This window comes from Phacochoerus africanus, chromosome 7 (genome assembly GCF_016906955.1).
Source record: "Phacochoerus africanus isolate WHEZ1 chromosome 7, ROS_Pafr_v1, whole genome shotgun sequence".
Lineage (NCBI taxonomy): Eukaryota > Metazoa > Chordata > Mammalia > Artiodactyla > Suidae > Phacochoerus > Phacochoerus africanus.
Genome location: NC_062550.1, coordinates 76,328,249 through 76,349,422, shown reverse-complemented (window position 1 = coordinate 76,349,422; position 21,174 = coordinate 76,328,249). Strand labels below are relative to the sequence as shown.

Below are 21,174 nucleotides of genomic sequence, written 5' to 3'. Positions count from 1 at the left end.
CTTATTAAGTTTAAATTGCTGTTACTCATTGGCATCCTTTAATTGCACCAATATATTTATTATATATAACTCTTTGTATAGTGTTTGACACACAATAAAGACTCTATAAATGTTAAAGCTATTATTAGCCTTTATAATCATCATTTTCTTATTATGAAGAGTGTAAACAGTCATTTGGTACATAATTTATATTATTGGGATATATTTAATTAGTTTTCTCTGTTTCAGACATCTGTGTATAAGTTATAGTCAGATAATTTATTTGATAGCTTGTTTCCACATTATAAAATATTTAGATATGTAAAATACTGCATTTTTTCACACTTATATAAAAATCATTTTTCAACTGTTTGCTTTAATAATCCTCAACTAACCAATTCTTTAAGCACTAAGATTCTATATTATCATGACCATGCCTGGAAACCTACTTTTATCTTAGGGCTGACATAGTAAGCCTCAAACCTAATTCTGAAAATCAGTAGGATCTGACAGTCCCAGAGTTCTAACTTGGATCTAAAGAAAAATTATACCACTCTAGGAGGAGATATGCATTATAAAATTCTGGATTATAAAAAAGAAATCTTCCCTAGGTGAAAGCTTGGATAAGAAGAAAAACAAAAAATTTTTCTTTGATCATTCTTATCTGTTGGAAAAGAATTATGCCTCTGAAAAAATAACACCCACACATTCAGTAAAGTGAAAAGGTTTGCAACACAGTGTATCTAGGCCAAAAGCATTTATTTAGGGATTAGGGATCATATTCATCTTTCTGACACCATCACAAAGAATTTAAGACTGGCTCTACAAAAAAAAAAAAAAGAGTAACATTAAAAACTGAGCATGCCAAGATGATAAAATGTGATAATGTCAAAAGAAACATCAAATTACTTCTTTGAGGGAAAACTAGGTAAAATAGGAAGAGAATAATTGCTTTGTGATAGATATGTTCAAAAGAAACTTGGGAAAGCTTTTTTCATCCATTCAGTTCATATTCACTACACACCTCATCTATGCCAAGCATAGTGTTTTAAGTGTAATGCTGGATTTGCTTTACCCTTGTAGACTTGTATGTATTCATTCATCCATTAAACAACTGAATACCCACTGCCTGCCAGGTAGTATGAGGTGTCAAAGGTGAAGGAAAAGGTAGGATTTCTGGGTTCACCACGGTGTAAACTGGTGCTTCACAAAAAAGGACATTGAAATGGCTAATCAATACATAAACTGGTGTAACTTCCTTAGATATCAAGGGATTGTGCATATACCACTTCACTAGAGGGATTCAATTTAAAAGACACCTGATACCAAGTCCTTCCAAGAATGTGGAGTAACTGGAGCTCTGATGCTGCTGGTAAGAATGAAAACTGCTATAACCATTTTAACCAATCTTTTTGGCAGCAGTTACTAAAACTGAACACATATACATCCTCTGACTCTGTGATGTACAAATGTACTCCTGGAGTGTGTTTGTGTGTGTGTAAGTGTGCATATGTGCATCCCGACTCTGTACCACACAAATGTATGGGAGAGGGGGTGGTGTGTGTGTCAGAAACATAGGCACATATTCACTGAAAGAGGTACACAAGAATGCTCTGAGCGAGTTAAAGTAATAACCCAGAATTAGCAATTCCACTAATGAAATGTTGATAACTAAATCGTGGTGTAGCTAAGCGATGGTAAACAGTTATGAGAATGAACAAATGGCAGTTCGATGCAACTGAATCAGTGCATTTCATCAATGTAATGTTAAATAAAAGAAGCTATGCTCTGAAGAACGTCCGCTGTATGATTCTATCTTTTAAAAATCCACAACCAGGCAAACTTGGAGGAAGGCAGTGCTGGAACAGAGGACTATAGGAGATTCCTGGAGCGCTGGCAATGATCTGTTCCTTGATCTGAAGCTGGCTACAGGTGCACCAGACATTGCACCAGACACTTACCATTTGTGACTCTTCTGTAACAAATTTACTTAAAATCTAGCACCAAGCCCCATTCTGGATCTAAGGTGAGCACATTGTAAGAACGTGAAGACAAGGGGCAACATTAAGATAAGTGTGATGAACCAAGTCATGAGGTTGCCACTACCTTCTGATCAAGTACCTTCATTTTTTAACCTAGTCACACATCCCAGTGAAATCTGTTTTTTGATTAATCTTGTAACCATGGCTTTAACTCATGTCATCCCCCTGCTCAAAAGTGATTACGGATTCCTCACTGCCTGCACTACAAAACTTAACTCCTTAGCCAAATATACAATGCCTTCCACTAATTTCACCAAAATCTGAATTCAAGTGACTTCTCATGCCTTATTACCTTGAATCACAGACATAACTTCATTATTACTGCGTCAAGTTACGGTTAAGGGCACAAACCCAAGAATTCTTTTCTGTGACCTCGGAAATTTACTTGATATCTCTGAGCCACAGTTTTCTCATCTGCAAAATGGGGATAATACCAGTACCTCATAAGAGTTTTTGTGGGGATGAAATGAGTTAATACCTGTAGAGCACCTAATACATACAGTCATCAGTATGTGTTGACTATTATTTATTCACTATGTTAATCAGCTAAAAGGGCTGCCAAGGAAGACACAGTCAAAACCCGCCTTGTCATTCGGCTCATGGCATCCTTCCCAAAGATGGAAAGCCCTTGCTCCATCCTCTCTTCCCTCCTAATCTCCGTTATTTCCTTTAAACTACCATTTCATTCTTACGGCTTCAGGTCGCCATAATACCAGGGAGGTCTTTTTACAAGTTCCTCTATGCCAGTCATTCATCACGTGTTCTGATTCCATTTTCATGTCTTAATTATAAGGTATTTGAGGTAAGTACAATCACTAACTGGTCTTTTTTACCTCCAGCAACAAAAGCCTACTGTTATTCAAGTATATTTAATTATTTAGCAAATCATGTGTGTAATACATTTAACTGTAAAAATGATTATCTTTTTGAATCAGCTTTACTGAGTTACAATTGAAAATGAAATTGTAAGATATTTAAAGTGTACACTGTGATGACTTGACATACGTATAAATTGTGAATCATTCCCACCATCTAGTTAATTAACATATCATCACTTTATTTATTTACTTATAAACTTAAGTTCTACACTCTTAACAAATTTCGATTATCTAACATAGTGTTTTCAACTGTAGTCACCATGTTTTTTGTTACATCCTCAGACCTCATTTATCTTAGAGATGAAATTTTGTATCTTTTTATCAACCTCTCCCTATTACCCTACCCCAAAATCAATATACAAAAGTCAGTTGCATTTCTACACATAATGAACTCTCAGAAAGAGAAATTAAGAAAACAATTCCACTTACAACTGCATCAAAAAGAATAAAATACCTGGGAATAAATTTAACTGAACAGGTAGAAGACAAATTACAGAAACACCGATGAAAGAAACTGAAGAAGACACAAATAAATGGAAAGACATTCTATGTTTATAGCTTTGAAGAATTACCACTGTTAAAATATCTACCCATACTACCCAAAACAATCCAAGGATTCAGTGCAATTCCTATCAAAAGTCCAAAGGCATTTTTCACAGAAATAGAAAAATTAATCCTAAAATTTGTAATGGAACCATTAAAGACCTATAAATAGCCAAAGAAATATTGAGTAAGAAAAACAAGGCTAGAGGCATCACACTTCCTGGTTACAAACTGTACTACAAAGCTACAGTAATCAAAATGGTATGGTATTTGCATAAAAACAAATGCACAGATTAATGGAACAGAATAGACAGATCAGGAATAAAGCCATACAAACAGAGTCAATTTATTTGCAACAAAAGAGCCAAGAATATAAAGTGGGGAAAGGAGCATCTTTTCAATAAATGGTGTTGAGATAAACAGACAGCCACAAACAAGAGAATGAAACTGGAACCCTATCATATACCTACCACTCAGAAAAATAAGCTCAAAATGAATTAGATGAAATGAAACCACAAAAATCCTCAAGAAAAACACAGGGAGTAAACTCCTTGATACAAGTTTTGAGAATCAATTTTCTGGATTTGATACAAAAAGCAAAGTCAACAAAAGGCAAAATAAACAGAGAAACTACTTGAACTAAAAAGCTTCTGCATAGCAAAGGAAACCATCAACAAAATGAAAAGACAGCCTAGAGAATGGAAAAAATATTTAAAAACCATGTATGTGTATGTGTATATATACTGTGTGTGTGTGTGTGCCAGTCATTCATCATGTGTTCTGATTCCATTTTCATGCCATTTGTGGCAACATGGATGAAACTCAAGGGCATTTATACTAAGTGAAACAGGCCAGAGAAAGACAAATACTGCATGGTGTTGCTGACGTTTGGAATATTTTTTAAAAAGTCACCCATAGAAACAGAGTAGAAAACCAGTCATCTTTTATATGACTAACATATTTTTGCTAACTAATGATTTCTATATATGATTTCATAAAGAAATTTTTTTTCCTTTTACTTCAATGTATTGAGTAAAACATCGAATTACCTAATTTTACCTTAAATTTTAATTTAAAATTATATATATTTTCCAACTATTCAGTGCTAAATTTTATCTTAATCAATACTATAAAATATAATCATTTCCCTATAAAATAAGCAGCATAGTCAATGGCTCATTTAATCTAATGAGTTAGAGATTTATTCCTACACCTTTTACAGCAATATAAAATTGTTCAAAATATTTTAAACATAATGAATAATGTCTATTCTTTGGGGCACTTTTTATTTGAATTACTTCTGAGATGTTGACTATTAAAGGAGCGCTAAGCTTCTTAAGGACACTGTTAACTGCTTTAAAAAGAGGAGGAAGGCGATTAAAGGAACTGTGCATACAGCCGTTGGACCATGATGTGGCCACAATAATTCATAGGTTAAGAGGATCAAGTACCAAATCCACCCAACATGCCAGCTACTGTTTTTCTTTTTTCTGATGCTTTCTCAAAGCAGTGGGAAGAATGAAATTTTAGACAAAAAATGAAGAAATATGTATAAAATTTCTGTAAATGCATTAAAATCCACTAGGAATACAAAAGCACATATTTTACAATAGGCAACTTTCTTAAACTTGCCTTTAAAGGTTCCAAGCAACAAGCTTAGTGAGTTGTTCCTTAAGCTTCCTCAGAACAGCTCACAGCTGGGGCTACTGTTAATTATTCTAAGCAGCTCGCATCAGTAGAACTTCAAAAGGGTCCCCCAGCCACTTCCCAGTGCTCTAGGAGGCTTCTACGTCTGTCTTTTCACCAAACCATTTACAAGGTTTGGAAACACTGAAAACATCTTTCATCTTTTCAGTTCCTCTGTAGTTAATCACATTTTTGTTCAATTCATGTTCAGTCCAGAGCCATTTTCTGCAAATCTGCTTTGCAGGCAAGCACGTGAATTCAGTAAGCTTTACCAGTGTTCCTCAAGTTCAATGGCAAAAGATCTGAAGGTGAACATACATGTCTTCTGATCCAATGCAAGTGTTTACATAAACAGGATTTGAAACACTGTTGCAGATTTGAGTTCTTTCTAATTTACAGGCTAGAAGAAACAGTCTAGGGAAATACAATTGCTTCAATCATCTTCACTAGATCTTAGAGCTTTTAAAATTTAAGAAACAGTAATCCTTTCAACTTCTGATTGACATTGTGAGAAAGATGCAAAGACAAGGAACACGAGGTAAGAGGGGTGGCCTTCAGGAACTACCCGCCTGACACCTGAAAAATCCTTTGATCTGGATCATAACCCCTACAATTTTGAGCTCAAGGTATATCCATCCATTTATCCCATTATTCAAAGAAAATAACAAAGACCTCTGGTTTGCCAGGCTCGATGCTGGGTGCAGGAAGGATGCCAGAACTATTAACTTCAACAAAATTGTACACCACTTTTCAAAAACCCATGCACTTGTTCAGGGAGAACACCAAATAACAAATAAATAGCAAAGCTTATGAAAACTGCTATGAAAGTGAGAGGTATAAAAATCTACTGAAAACAGAGATAAGAAAATAGGAGTTCCCATTGTGGCGCAGCAGAAACAAACTCGACTAGGAACCATGAGGTTTCAGGTTCGATCCCTGGCCTCGCTCAATGGGTTAAGGATCCGGCATTGTCGTGAGCTGTGGTGTAGGTCTCAGATGAGGCTTGGATCTGATGTTGCTGTGGCTGTGGCTGTGGTGTAGGCCAGCAGCTGGAGACCCTTAACCTGGGAACCTCCATATGCAGTGGGTGCAGCCCTAAAAAGACAAAAAAAAGGAAACAAAGAAAGAAGATAATTCACCTTAGTGAACTGTGAAGGGAGTGGAGGATTGTTGAGGATACTTGGACCCTTACCAGCAAAAGAAAAGATGTGGGGTTGGGGGGGTGCAGGAAGGCCAGAACACCAGGTAGGAAGGAAAGAAGGAATGAAGACAGAGTCCTGACGATAAGAAAGGGAAGGTTCATGTGACTACAGTAGAGGATCTAAAAAAAGAAAACTAATTTAAGAAAAAAAAAAGAGTAAAAGTTTTGAAGATCCATTTTTGCTTCACCAATAAATGAGGTATTTATCCAACTGGCAATAGAATGATGATGAAGGACCTTAAACAAAGGAGCAAAAACACAACAACCCTGAGAGTAGCAGGCAAGTTGAACTGCAAGTGGTAGAGACTGGCCAAAGTTTACTCCAGAAGCTACCGTGCTGGTCAAGGCGAAAATGATACATGCTTGAGACTCATGAAGCCATTATCTCTGGGTTAAGTTCAGACACCTTGAGGAGGGTAAAGGTCTGCCATTCAAATACCTATTAGTATAAGTGGATTTAAAGGCATTCCTTCCGAAAGACAAACACTGCAAAGAAATAAGAGCATGAGAAGGAAGATGTCAGACTCCTAGGATTACCGAAGGAAAAAAAGGAAGGCAAAAGACAGTAAGACATGGCCCACTTTGAAATTTTCACCTAACATCAATTCTGGATCTCTTTTGAACACATCAAATCCCAATGATGTCACAGGGAGGTCCCAGTTCAAGATGTCAGCGGAGGAAGATACTGAACTCACATCCTCCCGCAGAACCTGCCGCTGTACATGGAACAACTTCCGCTGAACAAAACCTAAAAACTGGTGAAGTGACCCCTTCACCTGAGGGTCATGAGAAGGAAACCATATACTGAAGCAGGGAGGTCAGGCTGAGACACAACCTCCTATAAGCCCTACCCCAGCGCAGCAACACTCCCTTAGGAGGGGACCCAAAACCCAGAGTTTCTCCCTGAGGAGTGAAGGGTTAGGACCCCACCCTGGACACCCCAACTCTTCAGACCAGAACTTGAAAGACAAGCTCCCAAAACATCTGGCTTTCGAGACCAAAAGGCTTATGCCCATGAGAACTGCAGGGCTATGGCAAACTGATAAAAGGCTCTTCAAGGGATCTTGTGCAGACTCACCTGCCTCAGCACTCAGGGTAGGAGTAGCCCTTTAGAGATGCCCAGATTCTTCTTTTTGGTCTTTTTAGGGCTGCACCCATGGCACATGGAAGTTCCCAGGCTAGGGGTCAAATCGGAGCTGCAGCTGCTGGCCTACACCACAGCCACGGCAATGCCAGGTCTGAGCTGTGTCCTCAACCTGCCATGTTGCTGCTGCAGTCTGCAGCAACGCGGGATCCTTTAAACCACTGAACAAGGCCAGGGATCAAACCCATATCCTCATAGACACTAGTTAGGTTCTTAACCCACTAAGCCACAAGGGGAACTCCCAAAAGTATATTTTAAACAAAATGATTTCTTAATAATGGAAACTCAGCAGGGTGGTAAAATATAATTAACTAGATAGAAAATCTGAGGGACTAGCTATTGTTACCCTCATAGTTATGGCCAAAACCTGGCAATAAGAAAACATGAGATCCCCAGTTCAACTTCAAAACCAAGACCCAAGTTCAAAGCCTGAACCTTTTCCTGAAACCACATTGCTGTGCCACATCCACAGATGCTACTCTTTTACTAACCCCATGTCATGATGTCCCATTTGAATCTGACTACTCCTAAGAGAATAGGAAAACTAGAATAAAACCCCTAGTGTCATTCCACTAAGATGGTAATATCCATTTGCCTTCGTAACAAATGGAAGAGTGGCTTCACATGAAGGCCTGCTTTGTCTTGTATAGACAGAAAACAGGACCTCTACACCATAAGATACCTGAAGAGTAGAGAATGGGTCTATTGCTCTTTACATCCATAATGCAGGTATGCCACATGACACATTAGTAATTAGTAAAACACTTGCTGAACGACTGCATTAAACCCTAAGTGCAAAGTTTTCTCCCATAGTCCTTTTTGCATCTGAGGTCCATGGAAGTATATGAGATGGACAAGTTAAAACTCCCTACATTTACTCATTCAAACTGTGGTGCCTATGGAAATGGGGGTTACCAAAAGCCAGAGAGTGATCTGGATCCTCCAAGAAAGGAAAATAAAACTCCCCTTCCCTTCCCACATGGTCTCTCTGTTTTGGAGAACAAATAACTTGCATAAACTGAATGAGATACATCAAGCTTACAGTAGTGGGTTCAAAGAACCTGCCCTGTACCTGATGCTTTGTGTCCACAGGAACTATGAAGGGCATAGAACTGAGGCACAGCTGGCTTGCTCAAGGGCACACGAGTTTTAAAAGTCAGGATACGAATTCCAGCCAGATCCTCTGATTTCAGAATTCATGTTCTTACCGTGCCGGAGAGCTTCCCAAGACACATTGAAATGTACAAGTATATAGTAATAGTAACAATGAATTACAAATATGATCATGACTACAAATCTCATTACAACGTAATTCTTGCACTTGTGAAATAAAATTCATGTTTTCTGATGAGGCAAGAAAAATTTAAACGTAAAAATTCTTCTCTGCAGTTTGTCCCCCCTCCCCTCGTTGTGCACTGAGTATCTGCATTACACACTGACCAAACTTCCCCCGTGCCCCTGGGCAGGAATACCCGCTGGACTATAAAGAGTAACATTCTCTCAGCATCAACACGACAATTCCTTAATGAAAACATTCCTTTATTGATCTTGTAAGAATCTCATGACTCACCAGGATGATGGTTAAATCTGAATTAGGTAAACTGTTAATAATATGTCATTTAATGTATAGTCCTCTGTCTCAAAAAAACTTATATAACTGTGCCTTGATTCCTAACCAATGCAACAGTTCTCAGAGCTTTCTGAGATGCTCTTCCTGGGTTATAAACCTTACATTTGGTTCTAATGAAATGTTTTAATTCTTTCTTAGATCGACTGATTAATTTTTGTTTGTTTTTGTCTGTTTGTGTTTTTAGGGCCCCACCCATGGCACATGGAGGTTCCTAGGCTAGGAGTCTAATTGGAGCTGTAGCTGCTGGTCTACACCACAGCCACCACAATGCAGGATCGGAGCCACGTCTGTGACCTACACCACAGTTCACGGCAACACCAGATCCTTAACCCACTTAGCGAGGCCAGGGGTCGAACCCAAAACCTCCCGGTTCCTAGTCGGATTCGCTGCCGCTGTGCCACGAATGGGAATTCCAGATCGACTGATTAATTTTTCATCAACACACTAAGAGGCTTGCTTTTAGTTCTTTCCTAATTCTTTCAATCAGTCAATGTTATTTAAACAATTAAATAACACTTCACAAATGTAGGAGGATGATAATATTAATGAATTCAGTGATGTGTTTGAATTAAATAGCAATTCGTCAAAAATTTGAATCGCCCACCAGATTTACAAGGGACCGACAAAACCTGTAAATGCTTCCTATGCATGTGCAAATTAGCAAATGCTACTTTATGAGACGGTAAGTTGCACTGTCCATCGGGCACATACAGAGCTACTACACTGAAGATCTGATTCAAGAGCATTCCTGAATGTTGAGCTCTGATCTGCATTTACATTTCCTGCGTTAAGAACTACAACTAAACTACACAGAGCCTTAGGCAAATAAACCTGATAACTACCAAAGATTTACACGTTAGTGGAAGAAAAAGTAGTGACAGGGAATGCAGAATATCTAACATTACAGAACTAAAAGAAAGTGTAGCTGGCAGTCTGGAAGAGTTAAGAAATCCTCGTAGAGATATTATATTTGCAAAGTTCTTTCTGCTAGTACCAAGTGCGGCACTTTCTAGAAAGTGCTACACTGACATTATTCAATGTGGGTGCTGTTTCTAAAGTAAATGGAAATGGCTTGAGTGCTGCGTTTAGTTCCAAACTATTCTCAAAGACTTCACAGCACTCTACCCCGACTCCCTGGCCTCCAGAACCTAAGAGAAGGGTGGCAGTGGCTAGGAGCTGGGGGGAGAGGGAGAAGGTCGTGTGAACAAAGAGCCATGAATGACTACCCCCTTTCTTATTCATTTTCTCACTCAGGGGTTATAGTTGGGGTGCCTGCTATCAGCATCGCAGAAATAAAAAGAGGAACAGTTGCTGACACAGCAATGAACTTTGACTCTCAACTTGCCCCACTGCCCCCTCGGGCATCCTAACATGACGATAACCACGGTAATGGCACTGCCCTCCTAGAACTGTGCCAAAGCCTCTGAGAGTATCAAGCATCTTCTATGGTTCCTTTGAGTCTTGAAAGGGTGAAAAACAGTATGCGCAAAAGATGCTTTTATTTGGATGTACACTCTGGTCAATGCCTAGTCTCTGTGAACCTCTGTGACTTTTCAAAATGTCTTTAACACTATCTTCTGCCTGTTCAGTCTCCAATGTCGTAACGCAAATTCACAACTGATGTCTCTTCTGAATCTACACACATACATGTTTTTAACAAATGTGGATGTGTAAACATCCAGAAACTGCTAAACATAGTTGCTCATAAAGGCAGGCTCCAAAAACAAATTTGTCTGACATTATGTGAAAAATATGACATGGATTTACCTTATGACTGTGATTTTTTTTTTCTTTCACAATTTTTGAATATAGCTTCGGGGGAGGCAAAATACTAAAAAACAATACTTTTGGACTTTTTGGCTTTGGTTAATTTTTAGCAAAATTGTTATGACTAATATTTTTATAAGAATTAGTATAATCTCTCCAATTATCAGTAACACCAAACCTTTAACAGGTCTAATTTTTCCATTAAATGAATGATTTAAGAAAATGTATAAGAGCAATTCATAAACCTGTTGTGATGTGCACTTTAAGCAATTAACTAGACAAAATATTTTTAGTATAACTTGACTGTAAGTAAAAAATAAACTGTCCAACAGTTTCCGTTTTTTATTTCAGTCACATGTGAATGAATTCAAAGCACTCGGGAATGTGTCAGACTGTGGGAGTTAAGTCATATGGGTAGTTCATAACATATGAAATATTTGTGTGTTTTTTTTTTTTTCCTTTATAGGGTCACCCCCGCAGCATATGGAAGTTCCCAGAGTTCCCAGGTTAGGGGTCGAATCAGAGCTACAGCTGCGGGCCTACGCCACAACCACAGCAACATGAGGTCCGAGCCGCATCTGCAGCCTACACCACAACTCAGGGCCACACCAGATCCCCAACCCACTGAGCGAAGCCAGAGCCAGATATCGAACTCACATCCTCATGGATATTAGTTGGATTCACTTCTGCTTAGCCACATGGGAACTCCCCAAACCAGTAAACTTTTAACAAAAATACTCTATCACAATATAAAAGAAAAATCCTTCTTCCTTCTCTTTCATGCAACATTAGTGAAGCATACATAACATTGTCACTTACCTGGAATAAATTATTAACTCCCTAGTGCATGTTTCTATTGTGAGTATACGTCAGTGTGTGTGCCCAACTGAATATATGGATCCAGTTCCTTCAGCCCTTCCAACAGTAGCATATGCAAGCATTTGTTTTCCATTTAACTGGAAAAATCAAAATGCTTAGAGATAAGCAGGAAGTAATAAGAACAATTTTTTGCTTAAATTCTCATGCCCTTTATATTATATTGCACAAACGTGAGTATAAAAATTCTAACTTTAGAAACTGCAGCATGTAAATGTTTCCACCAGGCAAAGTGTCAAGACAAACTAGATAGCATCAGTGAAAGGAGTTCTATACTTTCTTGGCTACAAAACTGGAAAGAAAAAATCTTGATACAAGAGACCTCTTCAGAAAAAACCCCCACAGTTTTTCAGCCGAAGTTACCCCCTCTTTCTTCCCCAACGTGTCTAATCAGCTATTTCCAAATGTTAGGAGTCAACAACAAACAATAGGCTCTTTTCTGATCTTTACTATCATCTTAGGTCAAATTATTCCAAATTCAACTTTTTTAATGCACAAGTGATGAATGAACATCTAAAACTTTATTCACTGTTTAGTCAAGAAAAACTGTCTCCATCCAGATAGTTTATATAGACATTCAGAAAGCTAGTACTAGTGATTATATGATCTAACAAAGAGCAGAATTTCTTCCAAAAGAATAATGGAATCAAGTAAACCTTCCAATATCTATTTTGGCCTTCACTAATACATTGGAAATAGCACCACTGACAAAAGTAACCTAATTTTCAGTTGTGCCAAATAACACTATTTCAACCAGTTAAAATTTCAAAAGCACTGAACCAAAATTCTATTATCACAGCTCAAATCTCACTAACTTATAAGTATTTACTTTGTCAACCCTAAATACAAACAATACGGCTACAATGTACATCAAAGAAAATGAAGAGTTCCCACCAGGTTTTAGCAATTGGGGAAAAAAAAAAAAGCTGCCTTTTTTTTTTTCAGGTAAAAAAGACATGAAAAAGATAACCATATTAAACTGAGAAATGGTAAAAAGGCATTGTATAAGCAATTCCAAACACCAAATATAACATGTTAATCACGAGTTTAAAGATAATATTTCCTCATCAAAAATGTTCTTGAGCAGGGATTTATCATCCTTTTTGGGGATGTTATTAACAAAAACAATCCCTTAATAATCACATAATTATCTTTATAACTTATGGGGGTTGGCAATGTACTAAAATAGAGATATACATTAACACATTTGGAAATCTGGTAATTCATTCTTCTATCCCAGCATCTACTACTTAAAATAGGACAGATAAATACTCTAGTTAAATATACACTCCACAAAATACCACATCAAGATAACTCAATCGTTTGGAAATTTAAAATATCCAAATATTTCTTCTATGAGTCCTATCTGTGTTGTATAATTCTCTTACCTCAATGATTTTGTCATGAATCTCCAGGCCATCTGCTCTATCAGCAGGTCCATTTTGCGAAATTTTTGAAACATAAATTCCTTCCATTGATGTTTCTTCTTGATTATTCTATAAAAAATACAAACAATGGCAGTAAGAAAGATGTAAACAAAACTTGAAGTTAGATAAAAAACAATTAATAGATGGAACACTGCCAATCCTTCTTAAACACTGAACTCTCTTTCTCAGCTGAAGATCTGGTACTGAATTTTAACTTAACACCAAATAGTCATTAATCAAGATGGCAGCTTTAATGAACAAGAATGGCATCTTGGCAAGATTATCTACTTACCTCATGTCTTTGAATATACATAAAAGCTATGGGGAAAGGGAATGCACAAGGTCATGTCTATGGTCTTCTAAGTATTATTTATAAAACATCTCACTTCCAAAGAGACATAGCAATTAAAAGGAGTTATAAGTTAAAGAAAACAAAAAGGGTATCCAACCCCACTACATAACTGGTTTGAGATGCGGTCATTGTTTTAAAAATACAACTTAGCCTCATGACATGACAGATTTGGAAAACATAACTCTGACTGTAAATATTCACAGGGGAGACAGGGAGCTTACTCAAGTGGAAAATCCCAAAAGATCAACTCCAAATTGCCAGAGAACCCATTCAGGGCTAATCATTACACAGTTCCAGGTGCAATAAGCCTAATGATTAGTTCAACCTCAAACATACAGCCAGTATCATACAAATAGGACATCTTATCAAGTCACAGGAAGCCAATTATACGGCAAAACTTATTATTTAAGGAAAATGCCCAACATCCTATAATAATTTACAATTTTAAATGTCATTTTACTTCATGGCAGGTTAAATAAAATTATTTCTCCTCAATTAACCTCCTTTAACATGAATTCTAAGAGGCTCTTAAAAATGTCCAATGTCACCTAAATGTCAAACACCTAACTAGCATGTATAAAAATATTCCTTATGGGAAAAGAAAACAAAAAATGATATGCTGAAAAGACTTCTGTCTTACAATAAATGGGGACTGTTCTAGAAACAGAAGCTCAGCTGTCATTAGTTGCTAGGCTTTTGAAATGCCAAACACAAAGAGGAAATATGTCATTGCCATCCTAGCCTGAACATAGCATATGGCCAACAACTCTCAGACAGTTTCCATGGACAACATCTGCAATGTAGGATGCAAAAACTTTCATGGCAGCTTATTGGGAAAATGAAAGAATACATTTTTTGTTTTTTTTTTTTGTTTTTTGTTTAAACTTCACCATCTTTTCTAGGTAGCAGAAAGAGTAAGTTGATATAGTTATTTGAATGATATGAAAACTCTGCACGTATTCAGTATAAGCTTATTAACTCATGCATTTTGAAAACAATTGCCATCAATGTAGAAAATATTATTCATTCAACAAAATAAAAGATTTGATTTGGGGAGCCAAAATATGCCAAAGGAACTAACTTTTTAAAACATGGTATTTCCTGTGTAATAGTGAAAACAATTATCCCTTATTTCAACTTATTTTAACTCTCCATTCATTCAACCAACATATATTATAAATTGTCTAGTCTATGTTAGTATCTAAAAACTTAACAATTTGACATAGTAAATAGGAAGTATAAGAAAGCAATATAGCTGTCTAATATTATCAAATGGAAATTGCCTATACATTATTATGAAACAGTTTAAGAAATTTGCCAACAGGACTATACACTGTAGATGAAAATGTGAAATATACTCTTTTTTTAAGTAGCAGAGTATGTTAGCTATTTTTTTTTTCATTTTTCTCAAAAAATTCTCAGTATGCTTTGGAATATTTTCACTGGAATATTTATATTAAGGAATCTGGCATTTGATGACAAGTACTATTTCAAAGATTAAACCACCTGTTTTTTGTGATTTTTTTTTTTTTTTTACTCAAAATCCACAAATGAAAGCTAAGTCTTCTACTATTTTCTAAACAAAGAGTGAGTTATGGATTAACAAGGGGGGTTACCTGATTTGGTCGACCGCCTATAATATTGAATCCCAAAGTGTCATTTTCTCTTTCTAACACAATAGTGAATGGCTTATGTTCTCCATCCTAGAAGAAAAGGGATAAAATAGGTAAAAAATATAAAAGAAAAAACAAACACTATAATAAAAGTATTTTTAACTGCAAGTAAATTAAGTTTTTTTTTTTTTTAAAGAGAAAACCTTAAAATCTTTAAATTAAGGCTGGTTGAGTTTGGAGAAGGTTAATTTCTTCCTAAAATTACTTTGAAAGTGTATATTTGAAGGAGCAACCATGCATGTGAGAAAAATAACTATTTTCAAAAATGGCTAAATACCTTTGCATTTTTAAACATGCAGCTTTTATCCTGATGTAGCATCTGATTCTGGATCCACCGTAATTTAAAACAGATTTCTGATTTAACAATGCAGGTATCTTTATTTCCCCCCTCCACTATATCAGAGTAAAATAAAATGTTAAAGAATCTCAGAATTACTTTATGTCAAAATTTCACTTTGGAAAGTCTTAAGAGATATAAAGAACAGGGAGCTATTTATACATTTCTTTCCACTGTAGTATTCAGATTGCTATTGTAATACAGTTTCTTGTTGGTCACGGTAATCCAAATTTTAAATGGTATTTTTATTTGGTTTTGCATAATCTAAACAAGAGAGGGTATGTGCTAGCTAAAGTAGTATGTATTGCTTTCCTGAAGGTCAAATAATAGTTAAAAAAATAGGAATTACATCTACAATCCGCTTGCTAAGGAAGACTGATTTAAACACAAGATGAAATGGTGCCACATCACGTGAGTTATATTCATAGTTAGGAATATTAACTATCCGAGGAAATGACATATTTGGTAATTCAAAATGATAAAATCCCATAAACATCATCACCACTGCCACCATCATCACCACCTTTTCCCAAGAGCTTTTCCCAGGCAGTGCACACAGCAGCCCCTACTGGTAGTGGGAAAACATTTCTGAGCAACACAGCCTTTTGGTAATTAGTCTGCAGATCCTTGGGCAGTTTCTCCTCCCTTGTCAGAATCACCTGACTTGTTGCATGGACTTCTCTGCATTACAATCTAGCCTTGCTCCTTTGCACCAACTACTGTTTCCCCAAGGCCTTGAAACCTGAATTGGTATTACAGACCATATTTCTGTATTTTTCTCTGGTCTTCCCAGTTTATAAATTTACCTGGATAGAAATACGATAAAGAATTATAGATAGCATCCAGTCTTTTAATAAGTATGTGCTTCCATTTATCAGAGTCGGAAAGGCTCAGCCCTCACTCTTCAATTATCCTTTTTAGGTTCAAGGAGAGATGCTTCTAAACTCAGTTCGAGGCGGTGGAAAGCAGTCCCAAATAGGCATGTCCTGGGTTGCTCCTCCCCAAGAGGCTAGGGATTGAAAACAGCTCCTTGAAGGGAGTGTAACTTCTGCTAAAGTCCTGCTCACCAAGGCAGCGGCCAGCAATGTCAAACACTGAGCAGAAGTCCTTCGCAAGAGAAGAAACAGCTTTATAAACAAGTCTCTTCTCACGAGCTGCCGCAAAGAGGAGTGTTTATTCCTCGGAAAGCGGGCAGTTCTGGAACACAGTTCAGGGCCAGCAGCCGGGACAAGGAAGGGAAACACCAGGTTGCTCCCAGGGCTGGTCTGAGCGCAGATGGATGTGAGCTCTCAGACTTGGTTCCCCCAAGTCTCACCCTCGGGCACTCGCATGTCACCCTTAACGAAATCCCGAAGCAGGGAAAGATTATTTAGGGAAGGTCAGGGTGATGAAAAGAATCCTGCAGGACTAAGAAATCCCCTCTCTTGATTTTTCAACTCCAAGTCATCCTGTTTTGCCATATGCCTCAGACTCCCTGTGCTGAGGAGAAGGTGGCTGATACGGGCAGTCTGGCAGGGAAACGAAGTCATTAAGAACCAAGGGTGTTGGAGAGAGTGACAGAGCCACGGGGATGCTGCAGAGGGGAGGCAGGGTCGGAGAGGTCCTCGATTCCTGGCTTTCGGCACAGGCCAAAGGTACAAAAATCAGGCAGAAAGGGTAGGGCAGGAGAGTTAAAGGTGGGGAACAAGGGTCTGGATGGGAAAAACGAGTTTTCCTCATTCTTCCTTCGCGGCCCTAAAGTTGGAATTGAAGCTGTTTAACGCTTTTCCAATCCTCATAGAAGTGGAACGGGGACGAGCCTTCCTAAGTGCACTCCTAATACACTCGGAAGATAACAGGATAGGATGATCAGGGCGGTGGATGCGTCCTACCGCAGAAGGGAGGATGTCACCTTGCAAAGGAATCCTGAAGTGCCAGAAAGAACCATCTCCCTTTCCTCCCCATCATTCCCCAGGTGCCAGATCCCTCTGCGCTTACCCGGCCGTGGCCGCCGCCCAAGTCTCTGGCGAAGTTGCGGACGTGAGCCATGTACTGGGTGAATTTCTCCTGGTACCTGCGGGCCGTGAGCTGCACCTCGCCCTGCAACGCCCAGAGCTGCACTAGCAGCGCCTTCTCGCGCCGCCTCCAGGCCAGGACCCGAGACCCGGGCCCCCGCCCGCTCCCGCCGCGGACGCCGGGCGGCCCCCTGCGGGCGCCCCCGCCCCCGCCCCGGCGGACCCCGGGCGCCGAGCCGCAGCTCCCCCTCGCGGGTACGTTCCCGCCACCCAGGCAGCGGGGTTCCGAGACGAAGCCCCGGCGGCGGCGGCGGCGGTGGCGGCCAGGGCCGAAGTCGCAGCGCTCGACGTGCGCAGCCAGCTCGCGGAGCCTGACCGAGCGGCCGCAGCCCCGGGCGCGGTAGTCGCACTGGATGCGCAGCTTCTGGACGAGGCTGCGCAGAGGCAGCACTCGGTACAGTTCACCCGGAGCCAGGGGCTGGCACTGCAGCGGGCACCGGCGCCACCGCGCAGCCCAGGGCCGCAGGCAGCGGGCGCAGAAGACGTGCCCGCATGGCGTGCACAGGGGCTCCTCCAGCACCTGGCCGCACAGCCTGCACTGGAAATCCGGGTCCACCGCTTCGATGAAACGCTCCAGGGCAAAGCCCATGGCAGGGATAGGGGGCGGGAAAGGGGGAGCAAATGCCGAGTCCACTTTCTCTGAGACCGGTATCTCCCCTGCGCTACCCCTCGGACTGCGCTCCCGCTGCGGCCGAGGCTCGTGGTGGGGGAGGAGAAAAGGGTGAGGGGTTGCGATCTCAGAGTTTGTTTGGCTCGAAGTTTTCTGGCTCCGGCTAAGTCCCCTGACTGCCGTATTGACACGAATAGACGCCACCTCCAGTGGTACCCTTCCTCTCCTACCCCCTGGCCACGCTCTTGCTGCTCTGCAATTTGTATTCTTTCAAATTTTGTCCGTGGAGAGCTGAAGCCAGTTTACCGTGACTCTTAGGAAAGCTGTGTTCTCATTTGTCTGTACATTGAACTTCAAGCAGTCCCTGGGCAAAGCTGGTAATGGGCACAGCTCGGGTGTTGAGAACTCCACCAGAATTCCACCAGAATGGAAGCTTCCTCTAGGAGAGCAGGATCTTTGCCCTATTTTCCGCTGAATCTTCATCGCCCTGCATTCAGTCCTTCTTCAGCAAATGTGTTTGAAATCACTTCTGTCCTTTCAAATCAGCTAACTACCAAATGACTGCGACCGCAGGAGCTCAGTATGAGGTGCCGACACAGCCAGGCTGCTCAAATCACGATCCAGAAATCAGGTGAGTGTAATGGAAGCGGGATGATGACTGTCTGCAACGACCAGGAAAAGGCCAGGTGCTCTCCTTAGAACACCTCCCCCAGAGGGAGAACTTGAACCCCCATTCAAGGTCTCCTACCGCGTGAGGACGCTAAGACTCAGGTTACCAGGCAGTCGACTCCAGGTTCAGTTGCACACCATCCATCTACTTCCACAGGCATTTTACCGTTGGGAATGGGAATGGGATCATTTGGGCACCTGGAAAAGAGAATTAAAGAGAAGGATTATGAAAGAAAGCTGTGAAATAACAAATGAAATCCTGCACCGCTTCCTTCTGTTTACCTCGTATACATAGTTTAGATCCAAACTGCCCTTTTCTCCAGTTCGACTCTTAAAAGTGTGCAGCATTCAGGCCTAACTGAACAGATGTAGTAAGGGGACCCTCCAAGCCCTCCTGCCTCAGCTTCCTTCACCATCTTCTGAACCTTAGGAATGCAAAGCAGCCCTATCACCTAGATACACATCGCTTCCTGCCATGTTCTTGAAGCTACTTCCACATGGTCATTGATTTTTCCGTTTCTAAAAGAACATGTAATTTTGTATAGTGCTAAAATGCATCAGCTCAAACACATGTAAGAGGCTCCAGACTATGTCCTTTAAATCCTTGGTGCTAAGCTGAAGAATTAGGAAAGGCTAATAATAAAGGCTAATAAGAACCATCTGAATCTTTTTTCAGTTTGAAAGAGATTTTATCAGAGTAGCTCAATAGTGAGGATCTGGGGTGGCTTGCCAGACATTTGATATGCTTTTAAACTTGCTTCAAATTAAGATGCTATATCTCACATTTAGACATGTAGGTATATGATAAAGTAACATTTGCCACAATGCTCTAAATTTTCACCTCCCCTCTGGCCAAGTAAATAAACAATAAGTTCCTGAATAAGAAATCATTTAACATTAATGGCGCGAACATATTCTTGTGAATTCATTATAGAATTTATTCAGATAATTATGGGCCAGAAGCATCTATTCCATCTTTTTAAGCTATTGAAAAAGCTATGACTTAGAGCTATGACTTTATAGGCATGACTGTGACTTTTATAGGGCTTGACATTTATGATTTCACAATAAAAACAGTGGCAGTAAGAACATTTTTTTAATAGAGGAAAAAGAGGTGGAATCTAAAAATGTCCTAGTGAGGTGTTAGGGAAATTAGACTTGAAGTTACTTGGAAAAAAAATTGAAACAATGGTTGTAAGATGTCCTTGGTCCACCCATGCAATTCTTGTAGCAAAAGTCAGGAACGTGAGCAGATTCTTGTATGAGTAATTCCATGATATATAACATTTTGATCATTAAAGAGAAGATGGAAGTCAAAAACCTTGTCCACAGAGAATAACAAGTTAAAAAACGAAAGCATGTAAAGTACAGCCAAGTAATGAAGGAGGCCAAGAGGGAACTTAGGAAAATCTTTTTAATTTTGAGAAAATGAGCACTTCCAAAACAGTTAAGTACCAGGAGAAAAACATTACAAGAGTTGAACCCTAAGGGAATGGACACACAAGTGAACCCCACAGACTCTTCCCATCTGAAAATGTTGCAGCATAATAAATCTGTAACGTCAGTTGAGCCAAATGAAATGAAAGTGAGACCTCAGATTTCACTTCCCAGACTGTAAAACATTATTCTGTATATAAGGAAAGTTGTGATATCTAGGAAAAGCTTGGCTGAGCTAGAAACATGGAGGCTAATTAGATTGATTAGCTGACATAAGCAAAGCCCTTGGAATAAGTTTAAAATATGCACAAATAATTCAGCAGAACAGATCCAGTAATATTTAAACGTCTTTGGGCAAATGAGACAAATTAGTGCCTTGTATCGTTAGCTTGGGCATATCCTTATGTTTTCACTGATCACAATTTTCTTTTGAGAATGCCTGACTAGGAGATGGGATTCAAATGGCAGAATAGGAGGACTGGAGCTCAACTTCTTTCCTAAAAACAACAAGACTTACGACCAAATGCTGAGCAATTTTCAACCAAATGGACCGGACACTTTCAAAAAGACATTCTACAGTGGAAGACAAAGAGGAGGCCACATCAAGAGGCAGGAGGGGCCATTACGTGATATAAGCAACCTCATACCTCCCCGGTGGGAAGCCCCACAGACTGGAAAGTAACTGGTTCACAGAGACTCACCTACAGGAGTGAGAGTCCTAAGCCCCACATCAAACCCCCACACGTGGGGATCTGGCACTGGGAGCAAGAGCCCCCAGAGCATCTGGCATTGCAGGCCAGTGGGGCTTGTGTGCAGGAGCTCCACGGGACTGGGGAAGCGGAGACCCCATTCTTGGAAGGCGCACACAG

At 39.6% G+C, this 21,174-nt stretch overlaps 1 protein-coding gene across 1 annotated transcript in view; it reads right to left on the bottom strand.

The window, feature by feature from the left end:
* Window positions 1-18,277, bottom strand: part of PDZRN4 (PDZ domain containing ring finger 4) — a 363,814-nt gene extending 345,537 nt beyond the window's left edge. Inside the window, exons 1-3 of the mRNA XM_047787976.1 lie at window positions 17,513-18,277; window positions 15,142-15,228; window positions 13,135-13,242 (exon numbers count right to left, since the gene is read on the bottom strand). Of these exons, the coding sequence (XP_047643932.1) occupies window positions 13,135-13,242; window positions 15,142-15,228; window positions 17,513-18,178 (861 nt within the window). The 5' untranslated portion in view covers window positions 18,179-18,277. The remainder of the gene's footprint in view (window positions 1-13,134; window positions 13,243-15,141; window positions 15,229-17,512) is intronic.
* Between the last annotated feature and the right edge of the window lie 2,897 nt (window positions 18,278-21,174).